This window comes from Magallana gigas, chromosome 4 (assembly GCF_963853765.1).
Source record: "Magallana gigas chromosome 4, xbMagGiga1.1, whole genome shotgun sequence".
NCBI classification, from domain to species: Eukaryota; Metazoa; Mollusca; class Bivalvia; order Ostreida; family Ostreidae; genus Magallana; species Magallana gigas.
The window spans coordinates 50753819-50780029 of record NC_088856.1 but is presented as its reverse complement, the minus strand read 5'-3'; the positions used below and the strand labels follow the sequence as shown (position 1 = coordinate 50780029).

Genomic DNA, 26211 nt, shown 5'->3' with positions numbered 1-26211 from the left:
AGGTACTATTACAGCTGTTAATGGCAACATCAATGCAGAGAAATACCAGCAAGTACTAAATGACAATTTGTGGCCGGTTATAGTCCGACATTTTCCCAAAGAACAGTACATCTTTCAGGATGACAACGCGCCAGTACACCGTGCCCGTTCAACACAAGATTTTATCCATAGAAATGGAATAAGAACCATGAGCTGGCCTGCACAAAGTCCCGACTTAAACATCATTGAAAATTTATGGTTGTTACTGAAAAGAAAGCTGCAAGCACGTGTTGGTCGTATTGAAAACAAGGACGACCTGTTCCGAGAGATACAGCGGGTATGGACATCTATCACGCCTCAGTACGTACAGAGCCTCTATAACACAATCCCCCGACGATTACAAAGTGTAATTCGGCTGAAGGGTCATCTTACAAAGTATTAGGTAAGTTTTAGTTATTAAGAATAATTCAAAAAGATGAAAACTAGAGTTTGGAGGTTGACCTAATTCTGTCGCGAATGTAAACACGCCGCCATTTTGTACGAATATATATTGCATCATACTGTATATTATATATTTGGATTTCACGTTCGGAAAAACACCGAAGAGTCTCAGAAACAATTCTAAATATCACATTTATGAAGCAGTTATGAAAATTCCGTTTATAATAAAAAAAAATTTGCATTTACAATAGGACTGTTAAACCCATGCATTTGTAACGGCAATCCGTAAACAGAATCGAATCACGTAACTGCATGAATCACGTGCAATAAAAGTCGGTTAATAAAAGATCGCAGACGACAAAGTTCCTGAAATATACGTGTTTGAACTCACTTCAGGAAGACTTCCTCCATCGTGGTAGCGGTTATACCGAAGCTTTGTATACCTAAAGATGACTTTTTCTGTTCCACATCCGAAAAGAGATTGGCGAAGCTCTTTGACTGGTCAAACGGTAAAAGATACGAGAGTTCGGCGCTGATCTCGCTCTCCAGTTTCGCTGTTGGCACGTGAGACTGAACCAACTCTGTCACCTTGGCAACGTTACAAGACGCGTCCTTCACCATAACAAGGTGGTATCCAGCTCCTGATAAAAACACATAGTGGTCGGATTCATTAACATTGAATGTACATTAGAAAGCAAACCGTAAAGTAATAATAATTCACATGCGCGGATCAAGAGTAATGTTCAAGGACGATGAATGAGTAATATTTTGGTTCGCTCCATGGAAGAGGTTGTTCAAGGGATATTTTCGGTAACTTTACAGTTTTAATAATTCTCAAATTTTTGAGGGATGGAATGTAGGATCACCCTCTTGATCCGCGCATCATGTTATTATGTGTTGTAACTCACAGCATTGTATAAATAAAATTTCAAATGTTTATTGAAGATAGAATAAAAATATACTTACCAAATGCCTTTTTCAGAAATAGGGAAGTGCCACAACATTTGACTACGCCCTCCGCCATTATAGCAATTCTGTCTCCAAGGAGATCGGCCTCGTCCATGAAGTGAGTGGAGAGAATCATGGTTCGGTTGGCCTTGAACCTCTTTAGAATATCCCAAGTCTGACGACGCGCTGCCGGATCCATACCCGAGGTAGGTTCGTCCAAAATAATAATCTGCGTTCAAATATCAGATTTGTATATTAAAATAAACACACTTGATAAAAAAAAACCCTTTTTTTTTAAAGCAAAACTTTAGATAAAATTTAAATGCAAAAAAGAATTTTTTACCTTTGAATCTCCGATTATGGCAATTCCTACGGACAATTTCCGTTTTTGTCCGCCCGAAAGATTTCCAGCAGCGTAGTCAGTCTTTGCTTCCATTCCTAAAACTTTGATCATTTCTGTTACCTTGCTTTCTATGTCTTTAGGTGGTGTTCCTTTTAACTGAAAACAAATTTTACATCGGAATTTCTATCGTCGGATTATTATCAAGATGGTTGTCACATGTGAAAAACAACATTCGGAGGTATACCTTGCAGAAATATCGAAGATGTTCTTCGACGGTCATGGTGTCAAACAGAATGTCGTGCTGGGGGCAGAGACCGATACTCTGACGGACCTTATCAATATCAGTCATGATGTCATATCCGTTTACTTTCGCTGTGCCGCTAGATGGAGCTAGAAAACCTGATAGCCGCAAAGAAGAAAAACCAGTATAAAGCTATATCAGCAAAACTGTTAATATGGAATGGCGGACCGTCGAACGTTTATTTGTGTAAATTCGTTTGTAAACTTTAATTAGATTATACATGAGATCCAAGCGGTATCAGTTACCTGTAAGCATTGACATTGTTGTGGTCTTTCCTGCGCCATTATGACCCAGCAAAGCCGTAATCTGTCCCTCATAAATATTCATTGTTGTACCTTCCACGGCCACCTTCTTGTTTTTACCATACCCGTATACCTACAGAAAACCCAGAAGTATATTCGGCATTTCCGTTGTCATATCTATAGACTTAATGTAATCTGAATCACTAAAATATTAACCCCACCCCTCCCTTCGAAAGATGGAGGCATTATGCCTTTTCCCTGTCTTGCATTATTTGACTCTGTTGCAAACGCGCTAACCTCCCTAGCTTATGCATACATTGTAGCTTTTGAAGGGAAAAAATCTTTCGTTGTTTTTGCGGTTGTCTCTTTATTCCCTTACTATTGTGAATAGCAATACACTGTATTTCCCCACTACACCAGTGTTGAATTTGTAACATTAAAGTCAAGCGATTCTCTCTTGTTGGCTTATTATAATAATGCAACATTTATTTCCATCATTGCAAGAGAAAAACACTTTAAAACTCACTTCAGGTTGAAACCCAGAAGGATGCAATAACTAATAAGGAACCAGTACAGTTTATCTGATTTAATAAAAATTGCAAAAAAAAAAATTAAACTTTGTTTAAATTTGTCATTACTACATCGTCCTACTACTGTCAGTCTTTCACAGACAGGTCTATACCTTTCTCAGTTTCTCTATCGCGATTCCTGTTCTTAGCTCCGGTGGGTCGCGTTCGAAGAATTTTGGATTTCTTGTGTCGTGACGTAGATCTTGATCAAAATTCCTTTCCGTTTTGTCACAGCAACCCCAGTATGACTTCTGTGCACAAATTATTAAATATTTTCATCAAGAATTGCAAAACGTTGTTGTTAAATGAACAAAGAACATTTATCATTTCGGTAGAGTGATAGATTTTGATTTCAATATTTACCGTAAACGGGAAGTAGAAAGGTCGAGGAATGCCAAACTCTCCCGGAAACACGTTTCCGACGTACCACGTGATCACTATATGGAAGAAGATGTCCATAACCAGAACCAACATGACCCCGCCTAGCGAGAAGTTATCGTCAACAGAGGGCGCTTTGTGGAAGTTGTTCCATTGCGCTCCCTCGCCTGAAATATTCCGCCAAGTATGTTGGATTTTAAAAAATTCAAAAATTTTCTACCAAGTTCACTGTTGATTTGACATAGAGGCCTAAGGTTAAAATTAATACAAGTTAGGTTACGAAATAACTAACCAGTCCCTTCGTGGATCCCGATGATGTTGAATCCCATAGCCATGGCTGTATTGAATGGTAGGCATGAGGCAAACTTTTGGCCCTGGGTCATCGTTTCGTATTCCGAGTTGATAAAGAACCATGGAAAGAAAAATCCAAAGTAGAGAAGGCCTCCCGCATAGGACGCAGTGTTCGCTAGAATAAAGAATGGAAACATTGTGAGACGGGGATGGAAACACGTCGAAATGTAGTAACTTATTTGTGTACAATTTCATTCACATTTTAAAATACTAAATTTTTTTTAATCATTAATTGCTGATGACTACAACAATGCATCAAACGCTGATTATATCATACCTAATTCGATAGATTTTAGCAAAACTCACACCTTGATCGATAGATTTAAGCAAAAACCATGATCATGACAGAAATATAAATATACGTGCACGTTGGACAATTATTGAAAAGACTTAAAAACCCAAAGAATATACGTCGAGAATTGACTTGTCATTAGCCATTGATATATTAACCTGCATTGCCCATTATTTTTTTTTTTGTGTGTGTGACCAGCCTCGTCAGAGAGTCTCAATGCCAGACAAACAAAATTCACCTTTATTAAAGAAGGTGCTGAGCATGATACAAAAGGTGATGAGAGACACGTCGTAGATGATGAAGAAGACCAGGATGAGGGAGGGGTCGGAGGCGTTGAGGACACGCCCATTCTCCCCCACAGTCACAAACAGGCACAGAAGGTAAAAGACCGAGGCCAGGAACAGGAATAGCATGGCCTTAACGAAGACGGCGCCCCAGTAGACGGCTTCACTCATCCCCATCAACTTCATGGATTCCTGGAATTATATCAGACCGTAAGATAAAGAATTACAGACTATTCTGTTCATTTTACTTATAGATGGCTTCACTCATCCCCATCAACTTCATTGATTCCAAGAACTATATGTTGTACCGTGATAAGAATAGATTGCAGACAATTGTGTTCATTTTAATTATAGATGACTTCACTCATGCCCATCAAATTCGTGGATTCTTGGAACGATAGGTTATACCTTTATTTATGGTTACATTGAAATTAATGTTAAAACGGGCTTGGCCCCTGTGGGTTATACCGTTTTAAATTCATAGACTTGCAAACATTTTTTTTATTTTTACTAAATTATCATATTATGATCTAACTCATTTCCATCGATTTCGTAGATTCCTAGACTTATAGGTATACCCTAGTATATAGTTGCAGACAGTGTTGTTCATCTTACTTAGAAATGGCTTCACTTACATACCCTGGCTTGCCGACAATTCTGGTTTTTTTTTTCTTTACTTAGATATAGTCTCATTAATCACCATATATTTTAAACTGGTACCGTTTTACATGTATTATAGACTTGCAGACCACTCGGTTTATTTACCATCTTTAAGCTTTGCAGCGTATTAAGAAAAACAGCTGACAAACAGCTGACACAATGTTTTGTATTAACAGCCAATGGAATTGATTTTTTTTATTTTTGCATTTGTGTAGTTCATGGATTCATATATCTCTTACTCATCATTTGTTTCCATTCCAACGGTGTTCCCACTTTGCAAATTTGATATTTGGTCGAAACATGTACACACGTATATTAAGAGAGTATTATATTGCGGCAAATAAAGCAAAACCATCTAGAAGGGGTTTAATTTACCATTATTATTTAGGTGGTTAAGTTGAAGAAAAAAGTTATTAAATAACGAGTCTATATTTTTAATGACTTTAAACATTTCATAATCCTGTAAAAATTAGTGTGTGATTTTAATACAAACTTTCAAGTTATTTTCAGTTATTTTCAATTGGGTGTCTTGATGAAGTTATTAATAAAGGTCTCCATTTTACAGCAAACATTGCATCGTTAAACATACTGTCTTATCAAAATTGAAAACTCCCCGGTAATGGTATAAATATTGATTATGGTAATAATTATACTTCTTCTGAAGGGCTTATCAAAAATGCTTGTTTGTTTGTGTGTTTGTTTGTTTGGGGTTATTTTTGTTTTTGGTTTTTTGTTTTTGTTTTTTGTTTGTTTGGTTTTTTTTGGTTTTTTTTTTTTTTTTTGGTTTTGTTTTGTTTTTTTTTTTTTTTTTTGCTTGCTTGGTAAGGTATATATAACACAAAATACATATGTGGTTGTAGAAAAGCTTGTGTAACGGAGGGGGGGGGGGGAATTTAACTTAATCTTTTATTTTTGTGAACCAGAAATACCCTAACAAATGTGGGCAAAATATTGACTTAATGTTCATTATTAGAAAAACAACTTTATATAATTTAAAAGTAATATAACCGGAGAAGTATTATCCATCGTCAATGTTATATTTTATATTAACAGAACATGATTTCCATTGTTAGATTACAATTATTCAGCATTCCTGCTTTTCACACAAATAGAGGAAATTAAGACCCAATTCAGCCTCCAGAGAGAGAGAGAGAGAGAGAGAGAGAGAGAGAGAGAGAGAGATATGCCGAGAAGCTGAGTTCGGAAACAAAGACCATAATTCAGTAGACACACTACTGTGAAAGTATTTGTATAAAACAATCATCGGATGTAACACAATAAAAGGAGGTTAATTTGGAATTACATCAATTTTGTATATCACGTAAAGAAATCATGCACATAACTGTACACCGCATGGGGCGATCAACAGAAAGGGAGTGATTTCAAAGACCTTGCAACAAGCTAATCTCAGAATGGCGTCCACTGCAGTTACCACCACTGTGCATGTTTGTGGACAAACTGAAGACAGTTGCTGAAGCAAAAAAGCACATTTAACAGAGCCTTTTTTAAAGAGCGAACTCGGTTAGGTTAGGCATGTGTACTTGTCCTATAGTATTTATCCTAACCTAGAATGACCCAATGTTTAAAAGTGTGTGCAAAAGCACATTATCGTTTTCGAAAATCATACCAAAATATTAAATTTGAACTTTAGATTTGAACTTTCGTCAATCGAAGACAAAACATTATACTGCCTTTATGCAATGCAAAATGATTCATAATATTCCGTTCCGCTTTTTAAACTGCTTTATTTTGCAACGAATTGAAGTCAAAAACACATGATGTAATTTCATATGTTTATGCCTATAGTGGCTATACATCGATTTTCTTCGGGTCTATAGATATTATCGATGATTTTCAGGGGTTTTTCTTTCAACCTATTTGCTACACACAATTCTCAGATAAACAATTGTAATAAGATTATAACCATTCAAAAACAGAAATAGACTGCTAATGATATGCATGTATGTTCGAGAGAAAAAACCGTCGTTACAACATTATTTAGCTGTATCCTTATCTTGTTTCAAGTCTTCAAAACGTTTCAATGCATTACCCCGGTATATGGATTCAATACATATCAAAAATAGAATGAAGTCTCGTATTCCCTTATGCAAGACAGGCCGCATGTTTCCTACAATGAGTAAGACGATGATTTGACCTTACCTTATTATGTCAAAATATATGCTGCTTCTTTTCTCAATTTTTAACCTGCTATCTTTTTAGAAACGCTAAAATATCTAAATACATATAGTATCTTTAAGTCAAACATATTCATATAAAACCATTTTAACAAGACCTTGGACTTTCAGTAGGACGTAGCTACCTATTTCTTGCGTCAAAACAAGTTAAAAATGACGCGGTTTCAAGCGAAATACGCACCGATTGCGTAGTCGTAGCTCAAAAAGCCAGACAAATCTTGTTAATTTCAGAGAGCCATGCTCGAGTGGCTTACAATGAAATAGACAGGCGTGCGCCACATTGCTGTTTGACACAACTACCCAAAGTCCACGCTCTTGTTAAAATGGTTCTATTTAACTTTATTTTGATATTACATGTAAATATAATAGCAATACATTGGAAAGGCAAGACTACAACGTTAAATAATCAGATGAATACTCTGGTTTTCTTTATCTTCTTTCTTTTATTTTTCTTAATTAGATCCTTAAAAATTTGAGCTTTAAAATTTTGAGATCTCTCTCTCTCTCTCTCTCTCTCTCTCTCTCTCTCTCTCTCTCTCTCATTTATTGATTTCCATTCATTGCTGATATGAATATTTAATCATCATTTGATGTTTCATTTGTTAAAGGTGTTGATGAAATAACGCTATTAACAGTCATGCGCTTTGGATTTGCGGTGTCAAGTATTTCCAATACTTTTATGGTATCCCTTTCCCCTTTTGTTTTTAATTTTTCGCTCATTCTATGTACAGATATAGAAAGTAATCACCATGCCAAGATCAAATGGATAATTATAATAATCTACAGGGATTTAAATTCAACAAAGCCCTTAACGTAAACCATGTGCAATTGAAAAAAAACATTACTTGGTGTAAATATAATGATCACCAATGTGATAATGTTCCAGTCTACACTTAGTCTAGTTATCATCGCTTGCAAAGTGTTCGATTCGTATTCCCTCATCTCCCTATTAGATTTTGATATACAAATCGGACACTTGGTTACCGAAGATGCACACGCCCCTGGGCCATTTAACATAAACTGAAAAGCTCATATTCATTTTCTCATTTGTTCACTATGTATCCTGTAAGAAAATGAAACTGGGAACAAAATTTGTCTAAGTTTTATAAGTATTAGGCTTTCCCGCCATTTTCGTTTACCTTCAGTCTTTTTTCCTTTTCATACGTCACGCCTTTTGTCGTCTGCAAGGCCGTGATGATGAAGCTGAGCATCACAAAGAACGGCAGCCATATTTGTAGCACACTCAGGAGACCGTCTTTGATGTAAGACTGGTAAGCCATCTTCTTCATGTTGAAGTTGAGGTTATCAAAGGTTGTGGAGCCCGATTGGAGATGAATTATAGCACGACCCACGAGGTACTGGAGGGTCAAGAATCCGGTGGTATAGTAATCTGATTAAAAGAGGAATTTACGCCGTCAAATTTCAAACTTCAGTGATATGTTCATGTATATATCCATATTCTTGGTTAAGTTAAACTTGCCAACATTAGAAAAAAACGGGTTGTTTTTTTTTTCAATTGGGTGGGGTTGGATTTTTTAAGAAAAAGGGTGGAAATTAATTTAAATTCAAAATAATCTTTATCTTCATGCGACGATACAGTTTTCACCAAAGTTATCAGATAGCATAGTAATTCTATTCTATCTTATTGGATCCGCTACTCAAAGTTTGAGTAGAACTTCCGGATTCAGACTATCGAATCTAAATGAAATTGCTAATTTCTCTTAATCCGAGGACCAAATAGCTTCTCTCACTCACCTGGTGTCCCTCCTTCGTTTGTGTCATCTCGTGCCCCGGGCGTTCGGAAGAAGGGAAAGGTGTTGGCTGTTTGCCAAGAATCTTCCGGGTTTAAGCGGGTCACTCTGAGTTTATAGTGGACTCGGTTGGGTATCGTGGTGGAGTAATCGTTGGAGGAGGTATCGAACACCACACCGGCCCAGACTTTGGCAGTGTTAATCTCTCTGTATGACTCCAGGGCCGCCTCATTCGCAAAGCCTTGAACTGTTCAAAGGAAAGAAAATTACAAAAAAAGCTCAAATACGGCTGAAATAATAATGTTTTAGATTTCACTTTATAGGCACGGGATTGAGGCAAGTCAAACGTTGCAAAATCTTATCCTTTTGTATTGTTCTTTGTATTGTAGGAATTTTCATTGGTATTGTATAATTTTCATTTGTATTCTATAATTTTTTTTTGGTATTCTATAATTCTCCATTTGCATTGTATAATTTTCTATTCGCATTGCATAATTTTCATTTGAAATGTATAAATTTTAATTCATATTGTATAGATTTCATTTGTATTGTACAATTTCTATAAATTGCCTCTCTAGCAAATACAGAATTATAAATTTAACTCTTATTTTTTTCTAATATAACGGGCCTAATAATAATGGGCCTAACCTATATTATATCATCACATGCTAGCATGTGACAACAGATCGGGTATATATGTACTCAAGCGCGTTTTACAATACTTAACCGATATTTAAACCGCGTGCATTTTACATCATTCATTAGTTATCAAGAAGCACGTGTGAGCGCGTAATTCTAAATATTATATTTGTTAAACGTTAAAGTACATAATCAATACAGAGAAAATTGCACCGAGAGAGATAATATGGCGCATATATTGCACAATACCGGCTCAAGGACAGGCATGAAGCAATCTTTTAAAAGTTAAAAAAAAATGCACACTGACTGAAAATACTCTTGATTAAAGACATTTACATAACTGACAGTTGTTGAAATAGCCTGGATATAGTGTTGCGAATTTCAAGATAATAATTTATAACTGGCTGAAATTTTGGTGTAGCTTTTGTTAACCTTAAGAATGAAATTTTAATTGTACGCTGGTATAAAAGAAATGTAGCAAGAAATGTACAGTTTTATAATACTGGATATTTTTTAAGGTGTTAAAAATAGGCATTCGCAAATCAGCAAATTTTAAATAACGTTTAATTGGAAATATCTACAATCATACAATGAGATAGATGTAAGTGACTTGGTTTATATTATTCCACCGTATAAGGGTGTGTGTGTGTGTGTGTGAGGGGGGGGGGGTAATAATCTGTCTATTTAGACCTCTTTGAAATCAACAAAATCATAGATTTTGAATTTACCGGGTGGCAGTAAATACAAAATTTACAACATGACATTAACTTAATAATAGTCAATAGCGAAAGACATCAGACAAAAAGATTTAAGGTACTGTCCTTTCTGATATATTTCATTTTATCAAATAAAATATACAACATGATACTTTAAAGCAGTCATGTTGTATATTTTATTTGATAAAAGTAGTCATGTTGTATATTTTATTTGATAAAAGTAGTCATGTTGTATATTTTATTTGATAAAATAAAATATACAACATGATACTTTAAAGCAGTCATGTTGTATATTTTATTTGATAAAAGTAGTCATGTTGTATATTTTATTTGATAAAAGTAGTCATGTTGTATATTTTATTTGATAAAATAAAATATACAACATGACTACTTTAAAGTAGTATGTTGTATATTTTATTTGATAAAAGTAGTCATGTTGTATATTTTATTTGATTATAGTAGTCATATTGTATATTTTATTTGATAAAATGAAATATATCAGAAAGGACAGTAGATCTGAGGGTTAGTTTGTTAACCAGCCAGCTTCCTTAAAACTTCTTTTTACTGTCCTTAATAGAAATAAACTAATTGTATCTATATAAAGGCTTTAGTGTGGTTTTTCTAGAATGTTGTTGCATTATCAGTTAAAAAGGAAATTATCAAAATCTATGTATAATGAAATATACTTTGAATTCAACTTCTGCGAAAATATTCATAAACATTTAATTACAGACTTCAATACATGTCTACCTTAAACGGACAATATTACATTATACATAAAAAATTATTTCGACACATATTTCAAAACTTTATGTAAAATTTTTAACACTTCAGATTTTTTCTGCATGTAAATTCTGTATGTAGAATGATGTTTATTTTATAAATTGTCTTTTTTATTTTATTTTTTTTACCATTCAACATTTGCACAGGTAACGTAAGACCGATCTATATATTAACCTTATCTTGATTCTGTGCACGTGCATTCCAAAAATGTGCGATAAACGTGATATCAACAGCCAATTAATTAACAGTTAACATTTAACTATTGAGCGTAAACCTTACATTTACGAATGGTGATGGCCTTTTGATCTTAATTAAATGACAATTTTTAATCTTCATAAATCGTTCCTAACCTTGCTGCATGAATAGTTATCGTCATTTCTCCCTTTCATCTTTTTTTCCCCTTCAAATTGATTTTAGCTATATATGCATGTATATGTAAACTGATATGATATTGGTAAAAATATTGACTTTTTATCTGTCGCCAAAGGCCAAGCAATCCATGTGGATATAAACATCAGTTTCCTAGCAGGATAACCATCATTTTAAAATCAATTAGGGTTTTTTTTCATGGTTGTATTATAATACATGTTGTTTGCAAAATCCTGTGTTCACTGCACATTCGTTCAGTTCCTTGTCAAATATATTGTCTTTAGAATTTTTTTTTCAATCTATAGTTTGAATAAAGTATATGACAAACTAGTCATGTCATAATTTTGAAATATTGATTACAATCCTAAATATACATAGCAAGTATCCACCACATACGAAAGTATCCACCACATACAAAAGTATCCACCACCTACATAAATATCCGCTCATTTATCCGCCTAATACATACATATTAAGTATCCACCACAGGCAACTGACGTTATAAATATTTGTCATAATTAAAAAAATACCATATACCGAATAATACATTAGGTATAGGGTATTTATTTTTATTATGTCGAAAAATATGACGTCAGGAGCATGTGGCTCATATACATGTACATAAGTATCCGCTCACATTTATAAGCATGTGTTCATGTATATGCTAAACAACAAATTAACTTACAATTTATAATCATATGACAAAAGTCAAGCTTATTATTTATTATTTAATTATCCTTTTTCTTGTATACAAAAAATATCAATAATATATCACTCTGTAAACTGGTAAATTATACTATATACTATATTCTATGATTATATTTTATAACACCGCTTCTTGACTTTGTACTTTGGAGAGGGTTTATATAAATAGGCTTTGTCTGTTGCCTAATCCATTTGATTACTCAATAAAATATGGTTAAATTATAAGCGTCCTTCATACACCCCTCACTCAGAAAACTCCGGATACTTTACCTGTGTAAGGCGACCCTCCGAGTTTGGTCTGGACGTTATTCATGATCTCGGTGGCATTTGCGGTGTTAGGAGAATACAGGATTTCGTATACAGTTCGGTTAGGAGGTGGATCCAATAATAATGGTTCGTAAATTTTTTCCGCTTTGTTTTCATTTTCGACCAAGATGCGAAGTACGACCAAGAAAGCTGCAAAGGCCAGGGGTAGGATAAACTGAAACACCAGGGAACACGGCTTCCTGCGCGCTAAGAGGAATTCCTTCCCCAGCAATAGGAGAAACTGACCGCCTAGTCCTAATGCCATGTCGTCTGCTTTTCAGAGGAAAAATCCAAGCGTCTCTCAGTCGCTATTTTCGATGGGATTGATAATTTGACTATTTCGATGGAATGTTGACAAAAGAAGACAAGAGAAGCTGTCACAGGTTAATCATATTTGGATCCATGGTCAAAGAGGCTGAGTGAATCCTACCCAGTTTTATAACGAATTGTTAGCTTAGATAGATATACCGGAGTATATTCAACTGCTGCCGCTGAGAGAGATTCTGACAGCGATCGATATGTATCCGAGCAAAAGGTGATTCCAGCCTCGCTGTCAGGTATAGCTAAAGTCGGGTGGAGGTCAGGCGTGGAAGCCCAGGGACACGCGTACTGGTTCTCTTTGCAGCACGGAGACAAAATCGAGCTTAGAGACGAGTCTCCTTAATTATGCTCGAGTGATCTATAATGTGTAAGAATACAAGATTGTCGTAATAATCGATTGTCATAGTATCAAATAAAACTTTTGTTATTCGCTAATAAAATTTACAGGTAGTTGTGTTTCGTTATACATGCTTACATGCATTCACAGAGAGAGAGATAGAGAGAGAGAGAGAGAGAGAGAGAGAGAGAGAGAGAGAGAGAGATGAATGAACATGTATACGTACCTGCAACAGCTGAATAGGTGAATTTCCAGGGAAATCCATTGGTTTCATAACACAGTCACACAGTTTTACTTTTCCACCCGTTGATAAGTAATCGTTGATAGATACACTCCTCCTCACAGTCGCCTTGTTTCAATGATTCTACACCTATAATTGTTATAAAAAATGTATACTAACAACGGTCATTAAATGTCATAGCTGTCTTTGAATTTCTGGAAATCCACATACTTCCTTGACGAGCTTAAAAATTGTTACGTGTTCAAATTCCGGCTTATATTAAGAAAAACTTCCAAAGCCTTTAAAAAACTACCATATATATAAAGTGCGTGTGCGTTGGAGTGCAACCAGTTCAAAAGATCTTGGGTATTATTTTTACGGATCGATAACTTCACACGGGGTGAAAAACTAGGCCTCACGTTTTGCTGTGTACAGTTTACCCGAGAACAATTAAAAGACATTATACAACAGAATCATTTGATAATGCATATTAATAACCTCCGCAGACATCCATTGGTTGGTCAATTTGTGTTCCTTTTTTTTTCTTAAAGAGAACATCGTTCACTTTTTAAACATAAAAAGGATTGGGTGTTTACCATTGAGAAATACTCATCTACAGACAGTTTCAAAATCGATGTCCGCCACAGGCTACGCCTATACTTGATATTGATCGTCAACGCTTTTTTATTTGATTGTTGAATTAAGTACGCATATCGCCTAATAAACAATGTTTTTTGTTCACAGGTAGGTTGCTGCCCACATACCTCTTCAATACCTGCTGTACAAGCCCTAATGAGCTAAATCTCCAACAATTTATTTCCCATCAATGTGCTTTATATTGACTTCCTCTGTGATTACTCATTTAAGGCTGCACCAGGTATTTGTAACGACAATGACGATATCTGTATCCTCTTGACTGCATTTGGAGTGTTGTGAAATATTATTTTACAAACAGTTTTATTAGGTAACATGGGCACCAGTTGATATCAATGTGAATTAAAGTCAATTATAATCGAAAGACATGTGCACAGGTTTAGAATTCTGAAATTTTCAATAATTTATTAAAATATTTTTTAAGAAAATTTTTGGAGGGGTAAAAAAAAATCTCCAGTCGTTGTTCGGACTCGTGACTTACAGCTTCGTAGTTAACGCTCTTACCCATTGCGCTTCACTGTTAGGTAACAATTTTGGAAACTTTTTAAAAGAAAATAAATTAAAAAATTATATTTGATTTGTTTTTGCTTATTTCGTCACAATAATTCGTTAAGTACGTCAAAAAATGAAGGTGTCCCATTACACCTTAATACGTGAAAGATATGCATGGGAAAAGATGGCTGAATTGACAGTTAACCTGGAGAGCTAACTTTTTAATTAATATAACTATCTATCTCATTGAAAATTTTGCATATCATTATATTATTATTTTGTGTTTCATTTGTATGCATGTCGTTTGTCAAAGAATAATGTAAGATGACAGCTAAATTTCATTCGATTACACGGGTCAGTACAATTTCATGTAGCTGGGGAAATTGAGGAAATAGTTATTTAATATAGGTCGTAAAATCTATATGATGGCCGCTGTGAAACTCAGCTATAGACAATGGTTTTTTTTGACAATCCTGAATAAAAGATAACAGTGTATAATTCAAAGTATTAGTAATACACTTTCTGTAGTTTCTGGAACAATAAACTGCGTGACGAATATCAAATTATAAGGGGGGGGGGGGGCATTAGACTTCATTGTTTAAACTCTCAAAACATCATATCAGTGTCAAATTATTTATAAAAAAACTCTGACTAAAAACGGGTGATCAAAATTCATGCAGTGGGTAAGTTTAAAAGATATATATCTTCCCTAACCGTCATGTGCCATTCGCGTGTGTGTCGAACAGAAACTCGATGAACACGTTATCTGAATAAAACAAAGGCTCGATCCATTATATGATTCTTTTATTTCATTCCATTATTTCCAAACGCCGTACTACTTATTGAACTTTAGTAGAACTTTATGGTCTTCTGTTCTACAATACACACCAAATGTCTGTCAAAGAAATATTTCAAAATAACAAATTATTAGATCTCTTTTGACAGGAAAAACGAGGAGGGGGTGAAATCTTAATAACATGCATTTCTTTGTACTAATACACAAACAGTTCTGAGTTGTTGTACATGGTAAGTTCCTCGTAAGTTGTAAGAACTTGTATCCAAAAAAACTAACTGTATTTGTTTATACAATAAAATATATTGTGAAAACCAGCAATCTGATTATAATCAGATCTCCAAATGCTCCCCTTTAAATATGATATGTCGTTCCTATATACATACTAACGTAACGACATATCATAATCAAAGTACTGAAGTACTGTCGGGAGTTGACTTTATTGATAATTATCAATTTTAAAATCAACGATATGTTATGCAAATTTTTATAATATGAATTCTCGAACTTTTCCGACAAGAATTTCAAGAAAACCCCATATGAATCATGTTGTGTAATATTTAAAGATAGAATTAATTCCATCAAACTGTGTATCAGTAATCGAAATGTTTCTAAAAATTGTACACGTCTGGATCCAAGCAATATTGAACTCTAATCTCGTTCAAACAGACGTTCGGTTGTCTCCGTTAATCTCCGACTACCAAGAGAGACTCTCTGCTTGTCGGAGATTTACGGAGACAGCCGAGCGTCTGGTTGAACGCTCTAGCATAGGAATACATTCAACTACAAAAACAATTGAATTGTTCGTACTATATAAAATCTGACTATTTTCAAGGTATTTATAGATACTTTTCTTTTGAAAAACAACGGTACAGCATACAGTACACCGAATTTATCTATTATTTTCAAGATCTACGTCTTGTCAGCGGTGATGATTTGTGCTTAGGTCCAAACACTGTTTCACTTTCGGTTTGCCAGAGTAACTGCATAGGAGAGTTGATTGAAATCAACTCCCAAAAACGTGATAATTGAGGATCTGACTTTATTCAGATTATTCAAACCAGGGGAGTGTAACAATAAACTTAATTAATCTAAACATCTTTTAATGACGCTTACTGACGAACTTTTCTTGCATCTTTATTTTTTTGGGATTTGTGGGTGCGTGTATGTTTATATGGTGGTGGTGGTGGTGGTTAGGGGGGGGGGGGTAAACAAAATCTATTTTTCATCACGCAAAAAGATATATTACGTGAACAAAAGTAAATGATAAAAGCCTTTCAACTTTTTAACTCAATATACTGTAATTACAATGAAGATATGATTCATTATTGTACGTTAGAAACTTAAGATCGTCATGCATGCACAATTTTTAGTGAACTCCTGTATTTGATAAAGTTGTACATGCTACAAAAAATATAATGTTAAAATCAAATGCATATCCGATCTTTAATTAAACTGCACAGAATGAAATCTTTGGTCTTATCATACCGCCATGTTAGGCATCGTTTTTCAACAACTTGCTGTGAGTATCAAAATTATTCTATTAATAGAATCAACAATCTGCTTTGATTTGTTGAAAAGTACGGCATGCCATAGCTGTCTTAGGAATACAAATTACTTAATGTATTCTTATTTATATACTTTAATGTGTCTGACCATTATTATCATTAAGTTAACACTACATAATAAGCAAACAAAGCATACCGACCCAGTTTCGTGGCCGGGGCAAAATATGTTCGGGAAGCTGATCCAGTGTCTAGCGGACAAACACCGAGACAACCAAAGCACCAACAAACCAAGATCTGTCTCTCTGCACAGAGCGGCAAAAACCAAACAATTTACAATATCGTTTAGAACAACATATGATTTGGTCATTTGCATATAACATGTGACCATAAAACATATTTTATTAAGTCAAATGTGTGTGTGTGTGTGTATGTGTGTGTATATATATATATATATATATATATATATATATATATATATATATATATATATATATATATATATATCACTATGGTCAATGAGATATTTATTTCATGTTCTAAAAAGTACTATTTGAAAAGAGAGTGGTTGTATTTAAGGCATGTAATAGCTGGTTTACTTGTAAATCTGTTTTGGTTTTGTTTTATTCCAATAGCTGCGTTGGGGGTTTTTTTATGTGACGATTGATTATTCCCATTCCTCACAATTTCATGTATGTTAAGTGTCTTTTTTTTAACTGTGTCATCTCCTTAATTTCATAAATCCCTTTTTTCACTGATGGTGATGACCGAACAAGAAACACAGCAGCATAAAATTACAGAGAGAGAGAGAGAGAGAGAGAGAGAGAGAGAGAGAGAGAGAGAGAAGCTTCTAATTAAGGTAAGAATAACGGATTTTGTATCTGTTAGTGTGAAATACAGGTGAAGCTAATTAGAATTCGGTTTAAATCTGATCTTAACCCAATTCTATTCAGAATCCGGATTACATCGAAGGACAAGTTTACAGGAGACAAAGGAAGCGGTATGGAGACTGTACATTCATTATTTTGAATTCCTTCAAAAACTTAAAATTTTAGATAAATAAAAAAAAATTTGAAGGTCAACTGCTTTCGAGGTTTCTGAAATATATGCATGGTAGCTTTCATCTTTTAATAAGATTTTGTAAAGGGAGGATTATCTGAAATAGAAATAACCCTTGGGAGAAGCAATAGCAATGCCCTTAACAGGCACGTAGCACGTAGCATCATTTTTGAAAGTTGGGGGGGGGGGGGAGGGGCAGACTCATCCAAAAAATCTTGACAAGCAAAAAAAAAAGGGGGTGGGCGGGGAATTTCCTTATTTTCATATCAATTTTTTACATATTCTCAAAATAGTGGGGGGGGGGGGGGGGGCAACTCCATGATAATTCAAATTTTTATATGTAAATTAAAAAAAAAATGTTGTTGCCAGAAAAAGTGGGGGGGGGGGGAGGGGGGGGGGAGGCAGCCCCACGGCCCCCCTGATGCTACGTGCCTGCTTAATTAATTACTCATATCCTCCCAAGTCAAACTGACTTCTAGGTGTTACGTCACGGATATATTGGGCACACGTGAAATTCAAAGCGGAACTAAGTAATCCAGTACTAGGGTAAAAATGTATTCACAATTATAGGACAATGTACTTTCTGACGATCATATGTATCTTAGACATCGGACTTTATGTGTATACATGTAACATCATTTACACCGTAAAACTTTGTCGCTTCGTAAAAGAAGTTATTTTGAATAATTCTTTATTTTCTCTACATAAAATCGCGCATCAAATTTTAATTGTTTCTTTTTTTTATGGGTGGGTAAAGGGGGGGGGGGTCACAGGTAGCTTTGTATTATCCAAAAAGTATGGGGGGTTTTTTTTGGAGATCGTAGCAGGAAAATAAATATCAAAATCATGTATGACTGAATGAACGTGTCTTCTAATGAAATAGAACGTACTGTTCACCATAAAAGGACAAATTACGAAATTATTTACATAAAATTTTGGCACGTTTTTGTAGCAAATTAAATTTCTGAATAATAGCCCAAGCTCATATTTTTTATTTTTTTAACTTTTTTTAAGATCAAAAAACAAGGCTAAGCTGAAGCGACCAAGGGACATAACTCTTTAAAAAACATGAACTCAAACTAAATGTTGTCAGTCAGTAAATGTTACACAACAGTCTATGTCAGTTCATGCATGATAACAGACAAATTACGAATTAAATCGACGGCAATTTGACACTCAATGAATATTTACGCCTTTAAAAAATATTTACCAATTCCGAGGTATACTCAGATCTTTATAAAATATGCAATGAAATTCAAACTTGGATCAAAGTTCTGCCTTACGAATCATTATAAAGTTGCATTGCATTCAGAATGTATTGCAAATACATGTATCAGATTTTATTATATACGGCATAAGCTGTTTTATAACAATATGAATTCACTGATGTACAAGAACATGTATCTCAATATTTAAATATTCATATTAAGTACAATACGTTTAAAGCATAGGATAATTTCTGATAATGGGGACCAATAAACATTGACAAGCAAATTTCCGGTCTATTGTTGGTGAAATATTCCCTGCACTGAGCAGGACACATTTTTTTTGTAAATTCATTCTACTCTGTGTCTGCTAAGAAGTATTAAATTATTAGCATGGATTTGGAAATCCGATGGGACCGGGAGTTATCCGTACATTGTTTACTGGAAATATTATCAGGGGCTTTTTTGTAACCATAAATAATAATGGGATATAAAAGGTAGAAGTGCGCGTTAAATACATGTAGAACCTACCTGAGATGGAGAATTCCGCCGGTATAGCAGATGACGTAGGTTCAGTTATGAACTATTCACAATACCCGTTGTCGGTTGTAGCCGTACACATAGTAATCCGTACAAAACAGGAAATAAACGAAGCAGGATCCTTGTACACAATGTTTAATATCAATCGAGGTTAATAATAAGTGGGTGCATTTTAGGTACATGTATACTTATGAATGGTGAAGACTATACACCTATCCTTAATGTAATAAAACAAAGAAAAATCGATATACAAAATATCTCGAAACCTATGTAACACATGTGGAAAGCTATTGTAACACGATCTGGTGAATAGTTCTTAATTGCGATTATGTTATAAAAAGCAAACTAAAAACACAGAAACTAAGGAAAAAAATATTTGTGGAGTGCGAGGCCATGTAAGATAAGGTATGATAAGTGGTAAAAGTGTGTAGACAGACAGACAGACAGACACTGTCAGACAGACAGATGAGAACGTGGTGCGAGTATATATATACACAAAAAAACCGGACAAATGAGCCAAATCTAACTATATAGGTATTCATTTGGAGATCAGTTAACACTACTGGCTAAACTTTTGCGGGGTTTTTTTCGTGTTTCCTTGTTTCTTGATATATTTGGATAAAACTTGACATACTTTAAATGGTGATTTCCTTGTTTATTCATCTGTTATATTGTGTTATCATTATTTTATATAAAGAACTCAAAACATCTTGTTTTTGTGCTTTTTACCACGCCCCGACTTTGTCATGTTTTACGATTTACTGTACCACTTTTCGGCTTTGCGATAACATAGTGAAATCCCTGTACATGTTGATTTCATACTCGGCATAATTTAATTTGAGTTATGCCCCTTTTTTCCTAAAGGAGCAGGGGTTGTGATACATAAACAAAACTCATTAAATTGTTCGTTTGATTTCATACGGTAATACACAAAATCGTAGACTTTTCAATACACAATATTGTGCAATCAGGCGTTCAATTGCGCTATGAATGTCTCAGAGTTTAATGAATTCCTTTTGTTTCTACATGTTATATATGCATTGATATTATGTCACAGTGGCGTCGAAAGGAAATTGAAAGAGTGGTGGGGGGGGGGGGGGGGCTAGACAAATCCCCAGAAGTCCTGACAAGCAAAAAAAAACCTAACCCTAAAACCTCTAAAAACGGGCCGGGGGGGGGGGGGGGGTTATACCTATAGTTCCAAAAACAATTCTTACCTGCCAGAATTGTTTTCCCCCAAAATCATGAAATTCCTAATCCATGGGGGGGGGGGGGGGGGGGGGGGGTTGTAAACCTATGACTCCAACTTCTCAATATTTCCATCTTTTCAAGGTTAATTTAGGAACAATTATCTTTGCTGCGAGAAAATGTGGGGGGGGGGGGGAGGAGCTAAGCCCCCCCCCCCCCAGCCCCCCCCCCCGGTTCCGACGCCTGTGCACAGTCAAATCAAAGAAGGTATATAATAACATATGGCATATTCGAGTTTTAACTTATTACGTCACTTCCCCCACTGCTGAACGTGCAAAGATGTAAACCAGCCGTAAACAATGATCGTTCAAGCTCATGGTTAAATCATATTCAAGAAAGTTTTCAAGCAAACTTACTTTTCCTTATTCGAAACAGACGACTAAATTCAAAAATTTCGGATAGTCGCGTGCTATAAACTAGTCTTAGCCGATAACTGGTACAGTACCAGTATGCCGCTAGATCTCTTCACAGACTTGCATACAAGTATAATGTTTTATGAAAAAATGGTCGCAATCTACATATAAATATAAATACATGTACTTCAATCATATTGCAAATTATGAAACGGTAAAATCTTTATATATCGCTGCGCAATTTTGATAAGCATGTATATTAAATTATATAGGCTACTAACCTTGAAAATATTTTCATCGTTGAAAGTCGTTTCAAGGAGAATAAAGCATTAATTAACTCCTCAAGATTGGGTTGAAATTTTGCGATGAAATAATTCTTAAATCCCATGAATGCGCAGGGCCAAAAGAAAAAAACAATTTCCAAATGTTAGTGTTTAGACGTCTTAAAATTATTTTGTACGTACGGTTACTTTTAAATTATGACGTAATTTTTGACGTCATAAAGCAGACCCCTCCCAATGACTTCATGATGGTTATATCTTCGTTAACCTACGGCCAGGGACACCGATTTCATTAACGACTGCATGGTCATAAGATGCTCTTATAATTCGCGGTTTAAGAGATGATATTTAACTGAACTTACGAATCGAAATATCCAATTTACTTGAATTCTCTTTTCCAAGGACGAAATCTTAAACCAGTATTAGACAGCTTTTAACATCAACATATATTAACCAAAACGCAACCCCCACCATCTTTGTATAATCATGATTGTACTTTTTCCGGCATGTTGGATTTGTTTTCATTTCCAACAAGGTTGTTAGTACATGTATGAACTAACACGTAGGGTTAATAGCACATTGTTATCTGCAGCGTAGTCAAGAACTAGTAAATAAAAGATGCATACAGCTTTTTTTTTAAACAGATGCTTACAAATTTTGCTGTAATTTGAAGATAAATAATATGTTTTACGGTGCTACCGTTCTGGCGAGCGCAGCAAGAATTATACACATACCTTGCATCATTGTCAACTTAAATTATAGTTTTATTTAGGTATCAACGAACGTCAAAGAATTTTTGAGAGAGTATATTGCTCTACAATAAGTATGCCAAAGGTACTAATTTTAATGGTTATGATACATACAGCGCAACCCACTTCCCAGAGAGAGAGAGAGAGAGAGAGAGAGAGAGAGAGAGAGAGAGAGAGAGAGAGAGAGAGAGAGAGAGAGAGAGACCGGTACCTGTCTGTAGGTGTGTAATTTCCCACTTTTAAATTTAATGGTCTGACTATATCCCATATCTACATAATTTTTTTAACTGTTTATTTTTTTATTTTATTCCTTTTTAATTTATTTCAAAATGTCCTATTGTTTATTTCCTCCCTACTCATTCATGCACAATTAGCTTAAAAATGGATCGATATGACAGTAAAGTATGGCTCTTGCTAATATATATACATAAAATCTCTATATTAAAAAAAATTAAAAACAAATCACACGTCAATGAGGCAGGTATCGCAGTCTGTACTGAAATAGCTAGTACACGCATTACAGATGTTTGATCCACCTCTAAATTTATCGCGGGAAATATAGCGCGAGTGCACTGTGACGTCATCCATGACTTTGTTCGTCTTTGTTTACGTTTCTCGACTCATTACGGAGGTATGGAAGCATGTAACAAATCTTTTGAGTCTCGCCAAAGCATATGCGGTACTCAAAACGTGTCTTCAAACTTTAAGTCACTGTAAATTACGAGTTAAAAGTCGGCCATTTTTGGCATAGCACCACGGGTGAAAACATTAGAGAGCATTATGGGACGTAGACAAAAAATTTTGTTTGATGAACTGTAGGTTTAGCTCGTTCTTTTTCCCGCGCACACTGGTTCTTAGAGCTCGCTTCGCTCGCCGGCGCTGCGCGCCGGCGAGCTGCGCTCGCTATTACGATATCAAGAAAAACCCCGTGCAATTGGGAGAAAAAAAACCGGGCAATTTTCGTATCTCACAACTGAAATATTATAAACGCATAAATTTCGCGATCCGTTGCAAAAATCTGTTTATATCAATGTGTCATTTTGGCAAATTAGCGCGTAATGTTATGTAACTAAACGCATAACTTTTGAGATGTAACGCGAATAAATGCACTGTTAACTTTAGAAATATATTAGCGACTATATTTCAAGTTATACCATGGGATACTATTTTCAATATAAGGCATAGGTGTCGGAACTCAACCGGGGCCGGGGGGGGGGGGGGGACTTTTTTTAGCATCGTAGCAAAGTGGGTTGAGGGCAGACTCATCCAATCTTGCCTTGAAAAAAAACCAACTCAAAAATACTTTTTAAATAATTGAAAATCCTAATCCGTGGGGGTAGGGGGCTAAGTGTACCTTTAACTTCAATTTCACAGTTTATTTCCTCTCTTTCATTTCAAATTTTACATGGTCCCAAAAACATTGGGGGGGGGGGGGGTGCAACTGTATGTTAATTTACTTTTTTATAAGTAAATTCAAGAAATTCAAAATATTTGCTGCGAGAAAACGTGTGCTGGAGGGGGGCAGTCCCGTGTCCCTGCCCCCATTCCAACCCCCCCCCCCAACCCCCCTCCGATGCTAAGTGCCTGTTGTTTTCCTGTAACATTGATTTTGATTGTTCTCTCAATTATTTATTTAATTTTTTGGTGTAAAATCTAATGTACATAACATTTTTATCACTTCTGATCATATTTTTCATATAAAAATCGCATTTCTAAATTGCACATATATCAGTTCGAAGTTCCTCCAAATAGCTTTCGAATTTCCTCCCAATCGTTTACCGATCCCGATGGAAAGTTGGTTCACGCATGCGCACATCCTGGTTATAGTGCCTGGTTATAGGATATAAAAAGTACTCTATTCTATACCTCTAGCTGCATGGGATTTCGATATTTACATAAGACCACTTATGAATAATGTTCAATTATAGACAAAACAGTTAACAATTTAGTTGCTTTAAAAAAATATCATACATGGGTATAAATGAAATTAATATGTTTTACGGTGCTACCGTTCTGGCGAGCGCAGCAAGAATTATACACATACCTTGCATCATTGTCAACTTAAATTATAGTTTTATTTAGGTATCAACGAACGTCAAAGAATTTTTGAGAGAGTATATTGCTCTACAATAAGTATGCCAAAGGTACTAATTTTAATGGTTATGATACATACAGCGCAACCCACTTCCCAGAGAGAGAGAGAGAGAGAGAGAGAGAGAGAGAGAGAGAGACCGGTACCTGTCTGTAGGTGTGTAATTTCCCACTTTTAAATTTAATGGTCTGACTATATCCCATATCTACATAATTTTTTTAACTGTTTATTTTTTTATTTTATTCCTTTTTAATTTATTTCAAAATGTCCTATTGTTTATTTCCTCCCTACTCATTCATGCACAATTAGCTTAAAAATGGATCGATATGACAGTAAAGTATGGCTCTTGCTAATATATATACATAAAATCTCTATATTAAAAAAAATTAAAAACAAATCACACGTCAATGAGGCAGGTATCGCAGTCTGTACTGAAATAGCTAGTACACGCATTACAGATGTTTGATCCACCTCTAAATTTATCGCGGGAAATATAGCGCGAGTGCACTGTGACGTCATCCATGACTTTGTTCGTCTTTGTTTACGTTTCTCGACTCATTACGGAGGTATGGAAGCATGTAACAAATCTTTTGAGTCTCGCCAAAGCATATGCGGTACTCAAAACGTGTCTTCAAACTTTAAGTCACTGTAAATTACGAGTTAAAAGTCGGCCATTTTTGGCATAGCACCACGGGTGAAAACATTAGAGAGCATTATGGGACGTAGACAAAAAATTTTGTTTGATGAACTGTAGGTTTAGCTCGTTCTTTTTCCCGCGCACACTGGTTCTTAGAGCTCGCTTCGCTCGCCGGCGCTGCGCGCCGGCGAGCTGCGCTCGCTATTATTTCAATTATGCTTCACAACAATAGCTTTGTATAATTGTGTATCAAGGCTTGTTGGTTAACCCAATGAAAAATCATGTTATAAACCAGTCTGACTGTCATTTTCAATAATTTACAAAGAAAATAAGTAACAAAGTTTCGGTGTTATCTTCAATTTTAACAACGATGCATCAAGAATACTTACTGTCTCTCCAAAAATAGTATATTGATAAAATGCTTTTGGCCTCCTGTTTAAAATGGTCTCAAATTGATCGAATCGTCAGTGCGAAACAAATGGTTGAAAAGAGAACACCAATGAACCCCGTTCATATTTTTTCAGATTTATTCCTTAATTAATAAAAGATGTCACAGTAACTAGCTGTAACAATTATCTGTACGAGGTCACAGTAACTAACTGTAACAGTTTTCTATAATGTTAATAACTTTTACATAATCATATGATCTGTAAGGGTCACGTGGTACACAGGTAACATAATGTAACAATAATTGTTTATAGCGTGTAACATCACAGTATCCAACTGTGGTTATGTGAGGATCACAGTAACCAACTGTTACAATTACCTTTATGGTACTACATGCTTGTAGGGGGTCATAGTAGCCAACTGTAACAATAATTGTTTATAGCGTGTAACATCACAGTATCCAACTGTGGTTATGTGAGGATCACAGTAACCAACTGTTACAATTACCTTTATGGTACTACATGCTTGTAGGGGGTCATAGTAGCCAACTGTAACATTAATTGTTTATAGCGTGTAACATCACAGTATCCAACTGTGGTTATGTGAGGATCACAGTAACCAACTGTTACAATTACCTTTATGGTACTACATGCTTGTAGGGGGTCATAGTAGCCAACTGTAACAATAATTGCTTATAGCGTGTAACATCACAGTATCCAACTGTGGCTATGTGAGGATCACAGAAACCAACTGTTACTATGTGAGGATCACAGTATCAAACTGTTACAATTACCTTTATGGTACTACATGCGTGTAGGGGGTCACAGTAACCAACTGTTACAATTACCTTTATGGTACTACATGCGTGTAGGGGTTCATAGTAGCCAACTGTAACATTAATTTGAAATGAAGTAATAGTAACCGACTGAAACAATTTTCTGTAGGGGGCACTTAATGTAACTTAATGTTAATCTGTAGTGGGGTCATCGTAACAAAGTGTTACAACCTGCTGTGGGATCACAACCTGTGTAACCAACGGTAACAATTATCTGAGCGGCGTTATCCTAATCTACTTAACAATTATCT

At 35.2% G+C, this 26211-nt stretch overlaps 1 protein-coding gene across 4 annotated transcripts in view; it reads right to left on the bottom strand.

Moving 5' to 3' along the window:
* Nucleotides 1-19492, bottom strand: part of LOC105347968 (phospholipid-transporting ATPase ABCA3) — a 48596-nt gene extending 29104 nt beyond the window's left edge. The window contains exons 1-14 of one of the 4 annotated variants that reach the window (XM_066082798.1): nucleotides 19370-19492; nucleotides 13137-13280; nucleotides 12217-12931; nucleotides 8739-8981; nucleotides 8123-8373; nucleotides 4083-4320; nucleotides 3494-3667; nucleotides 3187-3368; nucleotides 2937-3074; nucleotides 2258-2387; nucleotides 1956-2110; nucleotides 1712-1867; nucleotides 1387-1597; nucleotides 812-1061 (exon numbers count right to left, since the gene is read on the bottom strand). In XM_066082798.1, coding sequence (XP_065938870.1) covers nucleotides 812-1061; nucleotides 1387-1597; nucleotides 1712-1867; nucleotides 1956-2110; nucleotides 2258-2387; nucleotides 2937-3074; nucleotides 3187-3368; nucleotides 3494-3667; nucleotides 4083-4320; nucleotides 8123-8373; nucleotides 8739-8981; nucleotides 12217-12517 — 2429 coding nt within the window. In that variant the 5' untranslated portion in view covers nucleotides 12518-12931; nucleotides 13137-13280; nucleotides 19370-19492. Of the gene's footprint in view, nucleotides 1-811; nucleotides 1062-1386; nucleotides 1598-1711; nucleotides 1868-1955; nucleotides 2111-2257; nucleotides 2388-2936; nucleotides 3075-3186; nucleotides 3369-3493; nucleotides 3668-4082; nucleotides 4321-8122; nucleotides 8374-8738; nucleotides 8982-12216; nucleotides 12932-13136; nucleotides 13516-19369 lie in introns of those variants that run through there. The other 3 variants (XM_066082799.1, XM_066082800.1, XM_066082797.1) reach the window with 3 other exon arrangements.
* Nucleotides 19493-26211: the final 6719 nt, after the last annotated feature.